At 44.1% G+C, this 12,315-nt stretch overlaps 1 protein-coding gene across 1 annotated transcript; it reads left to right on the top strand.

Moving 5' to 3' along the window:
* Nucleotides 1–296: 296 nt before the first annotated feature.
* SAP30L (SAP30-like) lies at nt 297–12,111 on the top strand. Its single transcript, XM_014948127.1, has 4 exons — nt 297–794; nt 2,709–2,831; nt 4,978–5,076; nt 7,027–12,111. The coding sequence occupies exons 1-4, from the start codon at nt 609–611 to the stop codon at nt 7,153–7,155; spliced, it is 537 nt and encodes a 178-aa protein (XP_014803613.1). The 5' UTR covers nt 297–608; the 3' UTR covers nt 7,156–12,111.
* Nucleotides 12,112–12,315: the final 204 nt, after the last annotated feature.

Below are 12,315 nucleotides of genomic sequence, written 5' to 3'. Positions count from 1 at the left end.
GGGGGGGGGGGGGGGGGGGGGAGGAGGAACTGCGGTGCCCTGGCAACGGCGCGCGGCCCCCCCGCCCTTCCCCGCGCGCCTCTCTCCCGCCGACCTTCCGGCTGCCGTGCGAAGGCGGAGGCGGGCCGAGGCCGGACGGCGGCCGTTGACTGACAGCGCCTCTCACTAATCGAGACGCGGAGCGGCGGAGGTGCGCCCCGCCCCTTCAGCCGCGCCGCCCAACCAGCGCTCCTGCTGCTGAGGCGGGGGAGGCGGGACTTCCGCTGCCGGGGAGGCGGTTTTGTGTGTGTGTGAGTGTGTGTGTGTGTGAGCGGTGCGTGCGGGGTCCCGGCTCCCCCGCGGGCGGCGGCGCTTGGCGGGCCCGGCCCGGCCTGGTCCGGCCCGGCCCGGCCTCCACGGCCACCGCTGAGGGGCGGCGGCGGTGTCGGGCGGTCCTTCCTCCCGGCGGCGGCGCTGAGGGGGGGTCCCCCCCTTGAGGGGGCTCCGGCGACAGTGGGGGGCCCCCGCGGGGGGGCGGCGGGGTCCCCCCCTGAGGGAGCGGAGCGGCCCGGCGGCGGTTTCCCCGGTTGTCGGTTCCCCGGGCGGGGTGAGGGGCGGGCAGGTGGGCGATGAATGGTTTCAGCACCGAGGAGGACAGCCGGGATGGGCCTCCCGCCGCCCCCTTCTACGGCCAGAGCTGCTGCCTCATCGACGACGGGGACCGCTGCGTGCGCCCCGCCGGCAACGCGTCCTTCAGCAAGAGGATCCAGAAGAGCATCTCTCAGAAGAAGCTGAAGCTGGACATCGACAAAAGTGTGAGTTGCGGCCTCCGCCGGTTTCCCCCCCCCCAGCACCCTCCCCCCGGAGGGGCCGGGCGGGCGGGCTCGGGTCCCCAGCCCGCCACCGCACTGCGGGGCCGTCCCTCCCGGCGCCGCCGGCCGGCGGAAAGTTGCTTCTTCTCCGCTCGGCGAGTTGAGCTTTGCGATTGCCCCGGGGAGAGGCGGGGGGGTTTCCCTTAACCCTAACAAGCTGTGGGGAGAGGGGTCTGTGGGGTGCGAGGGTCTGTGCTGCAGGCTGCGTTCCTCCGGCCCCCCCTTTTCCCCTCTCCAATGTCACTGCGCTGGGGTAAGAGAAAAAAACACGCCCGAGTCAACGATCCGGCTTTTTTTTTCCTCCCGACGCTGATTATCTGGTGAGGATTAATGAAGCGGCGCAAGAAACCGTGTTTGCCTTGAAAAGCTCTCATGCGGTGGGGAGCAGATGTTGTGCAAAGGGGGCGAAGCGTCTTTGCTGGGCAGGCAATGGGTGCCGTTTTAATTTCACTTTCGTATTGAAAACCTCTGATGCTGCAAAGGTGGAATCAGCGGTGGGGGTTGCTATTTCAGTTCGGTGTCGCCGACGCTGCTTTTTTAATGGGTAAGAATTCGCGTTCTGGTCAAGCCTGCTATTAAAAATGAACTCTTGGCTCTGACTGGAAAGGCGAGCCTCTTCCGCAGGGCACTTAACGCGCTTGTTCGCTGGTCGGCACTAAACAGCCCGCTTTGCTGCTGTGACCGCTTAATGACATTAAGTGACAGCTGTCAGCTCAAGATAGAAACGGGTCCTTTCCCCGAGTAACGAAACGGTGACAGGAGAGCACCCCGTCAAAGATTTCGGAAGGAATTTCTCAGAAGTGACTCGGTTAGCGGAATTCCGCTCTGCGTGCTTTTCTTACCTGAGCTTTAAAGCTTAAATCCATTACCAAAAATAAAAAAATAAAAATCGTGGAGTTTTAAATCAATCTGTTTGGCAGCTTCCCTAGTTGGTTAGGTCGCTTTTGCATAGCCGAAATACATCTTGTCACGGGAAGAGAGTGACTCGATTTTAAATGTTATTCTTAAAAACGGAGTGTTTCTCCTGGTTGTAGTTCTCAGCAGATTTGATTAGTAGTATAGTAATTTCTTTCATTTTAGGAATGATTTGTTGTTGACAGATATAAGGCTTTAGAAATAAAAAGAGGAAATCAGGCTAATTAACTCAAAATAAAAGGAAAGCATGAAGTGGGCTGCATAAAGTGATTTTTGAATGTACAGTGTCTGTGTCATATGGAGACTTTTTTGCCTTACAGGTACCAAATAATTTTAATCATTTGACATTTTTTTTGTATATATGTGAATTCTAGTGAGATAATATCGGTTTAAAAGCAGTTTCCATGGCAGGATAAGCTATAAGAAAAAGATTTTCGCTTTTAGCTTGTTTGTTTTAATTGAAGTAATTAGCCAACTTCTATTTGATCTGAGTTTTGAAACACTTGCATTAATAATCTTGTGTACTATTTAAACCAGAAAGTTCACAAGAGAGGAACAGAAAGATATTTTTCTTGCTAGTGACCTGGTAGTAAGTCCTAAAGCAAATGTACTTCCTTTAGACAAGTGCCTATTTTTTCCCTGACATGTGATTGTAACCATAAAAAAAGAAATATATTATCTGCAGAGGTTCAGATTCAGGTGGAGCTCTTGAGTCCTTCATTTTTCTTGCCTCTAGTCTTTGTAATGTAAATTATCTCTAACTCAAAGAGTATGATATCAGTCCTGGAGTTTAAGATTAGAAATTCCTCAGTGTCATGAGGCAGTCAGTCATTCCAGTCATGAGGGATGCACTCTCTAATACTGGTGTCTAAGTGGCTGTTGTTGAGTGGCTGTTTCTACAGTACCTGTTTTGATTGCTTTTTCACCACTTCTCATTCTTAGGTGAGACATCTGTATATTTGTGATTTTCACAAGAACTTCATTCAAAGTGTCCGAAACAAAAGAAAGAGGAAGACAAGTGATGATGGAGGTGACTCCCCTGAGCATGAAACAGATGTCCCAGAGGTTAGTAAGTGCCAAGTGGCTGTAGGATGCTTTACTAATTTTGAACAGGTTAAATTTTTACTTCAGTGTTTTCATGTATCGGGAAATATTTAAATTTTAAATTGCAGCTCCACTGAAACTACTATAGAGTTAATCTCATATTTCAGGAAGACTTTATTCTGATGTGTAATGTCCTAATTTTCTTCTTAATTCCTGTGTGAGTTCTTTGCCCATGTAAAGTTGTCTATAAAAGGAGGCTTCATGTATGTGCTGCTTCCAGAGAGCTGTTAAAACAGTATTTTATATTAATTCTTTTTTAAATGTAACTTCAGTTATTTTCAGTGGTGACTGAGGACCTGATAATGGCTTTTTGTTACCTAGCATGCATCGTTTTGCAAATACACTAAAGAATCCAATAGATCAGTCTCTCTATGTTTGGGTATATGATATCCAGGGATATTAAGCTTCTCCAGACCTTTGTCTATATGGTTGGTTTTGGCACTATTTACAACTACCTTAAAATGATTTGTATCATGTTTTTATTTACAGGAAATAGGCCTGCTTTTTTTGGTTGGTTGGGGTTTGGTTTTTTTTCTGTGTTACAGAAGTCTAGAATAATCTCTTCTCTGTGCCATTGTGTTCTGTATTTGCTTTGGTGATATTTCTGGTACCGTTGACGCTGCAAAAAGTTGTGCAGAAGTGATGCTCGTGGAGGATCTGAGCTCTGGCCACATCAGCAGAGCCCTCTGCTGGAAATGCCACCCCTATTGGCAAAAAGCATTTTATTTCTGAACAACTACCTTAAAATGATTTGTATCATGTTTTTATTTACAGGAAATAGGCCTGCTTTTTTTGGTTGGTTGGGGTTTGGTTTTTTTTCTGTGTTACAGAAGTCTAGAATAATCTCTTCTCTGTGCCATTGTGTTCTGTATTTGCTTTGGTGATATTTCTGGTACCGTTGACGCTGCAAAAAGTTGTGCAGAAGTGATGCTCGTGGAGGATCTGAGCTCTGGCCACATCAGCAGAGCCCTCTGCTGGAAATGCCACCCCTATTGGCAAAAAGCGTTTTATTTCTGGTTTGGTTTTTTTTCTGTGTTACAGAAGTCTAGAATAATCTCTTCTCTGTGCCATTGTGTTCTGTATTTGCTTTGGTGATATTTCTGGTACCGTTGACGCTGCAAAAAGTTGTGCAGAAGTGATGCTCGTGGAGGATCTGAGCTCTGGCCACATCAGCAGAGCCCTCTGCTGGAAATGCCACCCCTATTGGCAAAAAGCATTTTATTTCTGAAAAAAAACCCCACCAAGAATCGTTTTGCCGCAAAGCTGTGTCCACACACCTCCTGTGTGGACATGTGGAAAGAGTGGCAAGTTTTCAGTTTGCTGGTGTTTGTTGAGGATACCTGACCTTTTGTTGTAGCTGTTTGTTTCCATTCTACAGGGTTCTCCATCTCCAACTTTCCCATGCAGGCTTTACGTTAGTTGCCAGGATGATTGCTGAAAATCCAACTGGCATCTAAAAATGTTAGTGCTGTAGAGCGTGCAGCGTATTTTGTGGTTAAAAAATGAGGGCTGCACGTCACCTAACTGAATAGGGAACTCTGCAGTGTGTCAGTTTTAATGTCATTTTCTTCTTGGTTTTCAGCAGAGAGTCCTTTTGTCTTTGAAACATGGCATTTCCCACATGATCTTCATCTTCCTTCCTGTAGCCTCCCCTCCCCACCACCCTTGCTTTTAAACCGTGCACTTCCCATTGAAGTATTTGAATTTCATTTCTTCTCTGTACCCTGTTTTATGTCACAAGCCATTTGTTCAGTGCCTGCTAAATTGATATTTCATGTGTGAGCTTTTTTAAACCTTGTGGGAACAAAAGGTTCCCCTTTGCTTGGAGGTTGCAGAGGTGTAATTGAGAGCAGAAATTGGCCAGCAGTTCTGTTGACAGCATGTGAACCAGAACAAAATTTTGTATTTCCCTGAGGCTATTTTCGTCCTTTAGCATTAACAAATACAAAATATACTTAGATTTGTCAGTAAGGCAAGCGGTGTGGTTCTGAATGCAGGCGAGGAGCAGTCCTGTTGAGGAAGAAAAGTTATTTTTAGATAACTCTACATTTTTGCCTAATAGAAGCTAAAGGTAGTGCTCACCCTCTTTTCTCTGCATCACTTCCAGGTTGACTTGTTCCAGCTCCAAGTGAACACTCTGCGACGTTACAAGAGACATTATAAGTTGCAGACCAGGCCTGGACTCAACAAGGCTCAGCTGGCAGAAGTAAGTGATGACAGAGGTAGTATCATCTCTGTTAGTAAAAAAACTTTTCATCTCTTTTGCTGAAGTGCACATTTCTTGGACGCTAGTACCTGTAGTGGCTCTCTAACTACTGCGCTCTGCGAGAGGTTTCAGGGGATGACACCAACCGAAAGCTGCATGATTTCTTTTACCTGAGACAGTCATGGAATACATGGAAGCTGCCTCTTGAAAGCATGTTTTAATAACTTGCTTTTCTCTGCTTCCTTTCCCTCCTTGTTTATAGTCACAATCTGATACCTTTAGGAAGCAGAAACAGAACCTGTTTTCCAGTGGTTTAGGTGTTAACTGAAGATGGCTGTTGTACTGAAACTCAGACTTACATGCTACTGGTCACCTTAAGTGCCCCTGTTAGTTTTTCTTTCCTTGCAGGCCCTTGAACTGATTGGAATTGTTTCTTATTAAAGGCAAAATCACTGACCATGACTTCAGATTCTTTATTTCCCTCCCTTGTCCTGATGTCTTATGATTCATATTAAGTCAATAAAAGGCTCTTTCCTCAAGGGCCTCTACTGCTGCTTTCTCACCATATGGGGTACTTGTTAAGAACGATCTCTCTGTAACTCTGTTATTTAAGCTAGTTGTGTTCAGTGTGCATCTGCTCTGCTCTCTTTCCTGACTTTATCTTAAGGCTTTCTATGGGAAAAGTCTTTAAACTTGAAAAGAATGTAGCAGTTACTGAATGGTAACAAGGTTGTTTTTGTAAGCTGAGGCTTTCACAACTCTCTGCCCAAAACTGTGTTTTGCTTTTGCTTTAAAGAACAACAACCAGCAGACCAAAAAAAATCAGCAAGACACTGTTGCTCTTTCAAAGTCAACTAGGGAATGAATACACATAATATAGAGAATGTGTAGTGTACTGCATGTAGGAGTAAGGTGAAAGAAGCAGGGTGGGTATGTGTCCTCATTAGTAGTTCTGAATTGTCATGTTCTAACTAACCTCCTGCCGTGAAGGACTACTTAGGCAATTTACCATGAGTGTGCCCAGGAGGGGAAAAAAAAAAAAAAGCCAAAACCCAAACAAAAACTACTATGCAAGCAGAAAATAAAGGGAGCCTAACTTAAAGTTGTCACACACTTCCCAGATTTCCTGTGAAGTCTGAGCAGCTTTGACCCTACGCTGGATCCTCGTCCAGCTCCCATGCTTGAATCACTGCTGCCTGAGGCTCTTAGACTCCTGCTGCTACCCCACCGTAAGGAAAACTAAAACTTCCATAAATCTTCTTGGAGTGACTTATTGCTCAGCCTACATCAACATCCAGTTCTGGAGCTGTGTTGGGTACCAAAAAAGAGCTTCTTCCATATGAGAAGCAGATCTCATCCAGCTCCAACGTGTTCTACGTTCATTTTCTGAGGAAAGAGCAGCTAATGGTTCAGGGCTTATGTTAATGTCAGAGAGGGGCAGCCCTAACCAAATCCTAACCCTCCCATTGCAAATTCCCTGGTGAAATTTCTTTTCAGTCAAAACTTATCCAGTGGGTTTTCCTTTGGACTCTTAAAACTTTGCTACATCTGGTTCACGCAGCAAAGTGTTGCGATGTTTCTGATGCTCTCCTTCAAAATACTGAGATGCAGAGAAAACTTGCTCTCCAAATAATCTCGGCATGAAATGCCGCTTAGGAGAGGCTCTGCTGCTTTGGCAGGAGGACATTCTGGCTTCCAAATTCCACTTGTAGGTTGGCTGCAAATACTGCTGACGTAGCAAGACTATGCTATGTTCATATGCACATTCCAGCTGTAAAAAGAGAGAGAGGTAAATGAGGACTGACAGTTTGAATTGGTGCATGTTTGACTAAGGGTATATTGCGCTCAGTGGCCATAAAATTGTTTTTGGAAAGTGAAGAGAAACCCTTTTCTGATTATTTCCACTTCTTAATTTCAGAATTTCTGTCTTTTTACCTGTTGTCCTTCTAGACTGTCAGTCGTCACTTCAGGAATATTCCCGTGAATGAGAAAGAGACGCTTGCATATTTCATCTATATGGTGAAGAACAACAAGAGCAGGCTGGACCAGAAATCAGAAAGTAGCAAGCAACTAGAATGAAGATTAACAAGACTTGGAATAAGAGAGACCTTGAAGGAACAGATGGTATTGTGCATTTTAGGTATATACAAACTGTTCAAGTATATTGTAAATTTTTTTTAAAAATGCAGTAAGTCTGGATGACAGAAAAAAAATATAGACTTTCTTATCAGGAGTATTTGAAAACATGTGCCCAGCATGTTCCTGAAGACTTCTTTCCCTCATTTCAAAGTCACATTGGAATAAAGAAATGAGGATAATGAGGAAACCAAGTAAACCTGTAGGACTGTGGAGTTTGTTAACTTGGTGTTTTAAACCATTTCTGGAAATCTGCATCTCAGTGCAATTCAGATCACAGATGAGATTTTGTCACTGAATTGGGACTGCATCACAGACCACCATGCAGTTTGTCTTGGCGCAGGACTGGAATAGCAGCAGAGATAAAATTCGTTATCGAGGTGCATGGGTCAGAAGTTTGTCTGAAGCTTGCTCCCCACCTACACACTCTCTGGCTTGCCTTGAGTCAGTGCTTCACGTCCCAAAATTCTACAAATGCTCCAGCTCACCAAATCTACTCCAGTGAACACTACTTGACTAGTCTGAAATTGATATTTTTTTAATTATTTTTTTTTTAAAACCATATTTCCTCTCGCCCCCTTCCAACATGGATGTCAAACAACTCTCTGCAACCTCTTATTCTAATTTCTTTTATTTGAGAAGTCACCAATTAATTGTCTGTAAGCGTTTAAAAATTTCTGCATTTCCTCCAAATGTGGTATTAAGGCAAATACAGCTTATTTGCTGGGTTTGATCATGTTGGTAGAAATGCTCATTTAATTCACTTACGCGTATTTCCCTTGTATTCAGGGCTCAGTGATGGTAGGTTAAACAACAGTTTAAGACATCTGTCTTTTAATCTCTGTCAGATCAGGTATCAAGCATCACAAGCAATGTGAATTTTCTACTGAAGCCAGTCTTCAGCAGGTGTCCCAAAACTGCCGTGTGGATTAGTGGGCTCGGCAGCCCCTGTTTAATAGAAAGCAGACTTCTGCTGCTGGGTGTAGCACCACAACCAGGGTAGTGAACTGACTGGAGCATGATGCATTTCATCTGTCTTTGCAACAGGCTAAAAGTCTCGAAGCAGTTGCCTTTTGTGAGCGTTACGTGTGCTTCCACAAGAGCTGTGTGAGTGGACGGCTGGTGCTCTTTAACCGGGCGCTGTAGGAGGAGATCCCTCTGATTTTTGTTATTTAAAGCCAAGGTGTCCTTACGAATAACACAGTGGTTATTTTGGTAAAAGAAGCTTATAAAAGTGTTGGTCGTGACTGACTGTTCTTTAATGACCTCAAATTCTATTCAAGGGGATCTCGTGACTTAAAGCACCGCTCTGTTTCTTTGCTGTCCTGACCAATGTCTCCATTCTGTTACAAGATGCCAAGACTCCATATAGAGAGTATATTCTCAACAAGCCTTAATCAATGGACTGAACAGTAGAAAACTTTGGCTAGCTTTTTGTCAAAGGCAGGTTTTAATATTCTGAAACTGGATGAAGCTTTGTAGAAGAGCTAAACACACCGATCACGATCCCAGCTTAGTAATGCATCATGTTTTGTAAGACATGAAGGGTTCACGTAGTGAAGCTCTTGTTGAAGCTCTCCCAGGATGTCTTTAAGAATTAAGTCACAATTTAAAGCCAGCTGTTCACATCAGCTCTGAAGTGTTTGCTAATACTCCAAAAACATGTTCAACAAACTTCAGCATGTCTAAGTCCTGTGTTATAGGCAGAAGTACTCTCTTATGGTACACGTCCCACTTGTGAAATTTTGGGGAGTGTGATTGTTTCAGCATTTCCTTGTTCAATTCAGTATGGAATTTAAGAGCATCAGCCGGGAGAGAGGTTCAAGGAATGAGGAGAGAATGTCTTGCGTCGGTATTTCATGAATGTTAAAAAATTTCCTAATTACACTGGTCCTTTCCTTATTGAAAGGATGGAGGAATTCCCACATCAGTCAACATGATCTGGCTTCTCTCATCCAGGACAGATAGCTAAAAGGGTACGTTCTCTGACTGCATGTTAATCTTCAAAATGCTCATGTAATCAGAGGGTATTACCAAGGGAAAATTAGTTTCTGAGTTGAGAGGGTTATGCCTCATTGTAACTTCTAGACCAAAACTGTAAAAATGTAGTTTGTTTGGGGTTTACTTTTTTTTTGTTGTTGTATTTTGTTTTGTTTTATTTCTAAGAGTAAATAAATCTGTTGGGGTGTTTTAGCAGCCAGCAGCAAAATGATTCTTTTCAAGGAAATATGGTGGCAGGTTCCATCTGTTCAGGTGTATTCACTGGAATGCTTTTGTGCAGAGGTGGTATCCAGGAAACTTTTTATTTTTCTTTTCTTTCTGAGAATAGTCAATTGATGTGAAATGTGATCCTTGTTGGTTTCACTCTTAAAGCAATTATACTTTTTTGAAAAAGTTCTTAGTGAAGTGTGATGATGAAGAGATGTTTACCAGCCATTAGCAGTTGTTTATAAGGTGGAAAACTTGGAGGCAAGACACCAAAGAAAGAGAGGAATCTTTGGCTGTCGGACCCCATGGCCTTATAAACCCTTGCAAATGCCTTATTACCTTGTTCTCAACTTTAGCTAGAGCAAAACGCCTTGAGCAAAAGAAAGCTGATGTCTTGTAGGAAGGGTTAGCCACTTTCTGGCTCCCATGCTATGAACTGAAATCACACGTCAATTCAGTAGCAATATCCATGTTCAGGGTGCCTGTGATTCTTGAAAAGCATTTAGTGTCTAATAACCAGAAAACGCAACAATGCAATTGTCGGTCTGTATAATACCATTCTGTGTAATTGATTCCTTATGCTGCATGCCAATTAAAAAAAGACTTTCCAACTTTTTGTTTTGAAACGTCAAAGTAAAATGTGTTTGAACCTCACACTTGTGAAGCCATGAGGTGGGACATTTTCTCAGCACTTTTAGATGGGACTCGTTGGAAAGGTGGAAGACCCAAATCGCTTTGGCTGGTATGATAAGAATTTATTTTTCTTTTTGCATTTTGCTTTTCACAGAAGGGCCTTAAATTCTGTCTAGCTTTGAACCATGGAGCACAAGCCTTGGGGGCGTGGAGGATGACCAGATGTCATCTTCCATTTATAATAGTGGAAGCTTATTTCTTACAAGCCTGCATAGGTGACATTCACCCTGGGGCAGAGGAATGGTCTTTGAAGCCCTCCAGCCATTATATAGCCTAATTCAATTACGTAGCCTAATTCAATTCTCGTTGAAGAGTTGCATTAACTTCATTAGACTTCTGAATAGATCCAAAGCCATTAGTATGAAATCCAAATAACGCGGAAACATCTCTACCGGGGTTAATTTCATCCTGTATGCTGACCCTCTGCCTACTTTAAGGGAAGAAGAAGAAATCATTGCTGGTAGTTATTGGCTTGAGCTCAACTGATGGGAGTTGGAAGCACGCGAAGACTTGAGATCTGATGGCTGAAGAGTGCAAATATATCCAAGGAGGCTGTCTTAGAATGCAGCGGGTTTTTTAAAATTTCTGCATCTAAAAAATATTATCTATCACCCTGAAGTAAATAACTGTGTTAAAAGCTAATGTTTCTTTTGCCAGGCACTTTAGATGTTCAGCCTGAGAAAAGCAGAGTGGGCTGTTGTACCACTTGTCCCCAATACTCTGGTGTTCCAGTTTTCCTTAGAAATGTGTCTGTAAACCACTAAATAGCCTGGCATGCAAGACTTGAGCAAAACATACCAAGTCTGGCATTTAAAGTTAGTCTTAAGTGCGAGCTGGCTTCAGAGAGGCTTTGAAATCAAGAGCCAAAATAATCCACAGGAAACGTGAGTTTTCAAGCGGGTCATGATGGCACAGAGAAGATGAAACTGGCCCACAGACAGACTGAACAAAACACAATTCCACAAGTTACCAACGTGGAGGAAGATTTGTTCTGTGTTAGCTCTTGTAATGGCTGTTTTATGAGAGGGGAAAAGGGGGGAGCTGTGCACTTTACGTCTTTTGGTTGAGCCAAATGTAAATACCAATGGGAGATCTTCAGCAGTAACTGCAGTTGGAGGGGAGGGAAATGGTCTGCTGGGGGACTGTTTATTTAAATCCACAGGTCGTTATACTTCCCCAGAGCACTAGAGTCACTTTGCCTCTACAGTTTGAAAGAGTGGGTAATACAAGGTGGCCTCTTTTACAGAAGGAGCCCTTGTACTGCCCAGAGTATTGACTGAAGAGTCCCAAAGGTGAAGGAATGTTATTGATGCCTCACTCCTCTTGTCACTGATGCCCTTTAGCCATCTCTAGCTTACCAAGTTAGGGAGCTTTCGTTTTCCACTTTCAAAGTGCAAATGAACTGTTAGGATGTAAGATACTCCTTGCACTTTTCACAGCTATCCCTGGTCTCACGTTTTTGACTTGCCTGTGAACACCTCTGCTTGGAATGAATTAAATGGTTGAAGAAAGTGTGGGGAGAGGAGAGGGGCTCCTGCCTTAAACCTGAACTTCCCTTGCAAGCGACTCTGCAGGCCATCCTGGCCACCAGCAGGCTCCAGGAGCCTTGGACTTGGTTGAGCCCTAACGGGGCTGGATTTGTTCCTGTCCTGGCCCTCTGCTCCAGTGCAGGGGAGGGGAACAGCAGGTAGTTTGCAGAATGGCTTGGAGTTTTAGTGGGCTTACTGGGAGAGAAAAAACTGTGTTCCCTCTTCTGTTTCTAGCCTCCATGTATTGTGCTGATCTTATGCCAAATGTTTTGGACACCTTGTATTTTTAACTGTGTAATATAGCTGTGTATTGTTAAAGCGACTTAGTAACTTATAGCAAAAACTGTAGAACTCATTTCTCTGAGGTGTAGGAAATGTCCTGCTTCCACTGTGTATGAGACTTTAACTCTGTACTGTCTGACAAAGATAAAATGCTGAATTTCACTTTAATAAATGATCTATCTAGCAACGAGGTCTACATTCCCTTCTATCTTTCTGCCCTTGGTGCTGTTGGTTCCGGAGCCCGTGGAGTTTTGCTTTGGATGGATGTTTTGTGCCAGGCTTCTCTGATTCACTGTCATTTCCCACCTACCTCCCCAGGGCTGGAAGTATTGCAGCTGTGGAGGGGAGGATGGCACCGCCGACTGGGATGTGTCAGGCCTAAAGCAGAAAA

The sequence above is a fragment of the Calidris pugnax genome, unplaced genomic scaffold (assembly GCF_001431845.1).
Source record: "Calidris pugnax isolate Ruff unplaced genomic scaffold, ASM143184v1 scaffold27, whole genome shotgun sequence".
NCBI classification, from domain to species: domain Eukaryota; kingdom Metazoa; phylum Chordata; class Aves; order Charadriiformes; family Scolopacidae; genus Calidris; species Calidris pugnax.
This window is presented reverse-complemented; position numbering and strand designations above follow the sequence as displayed.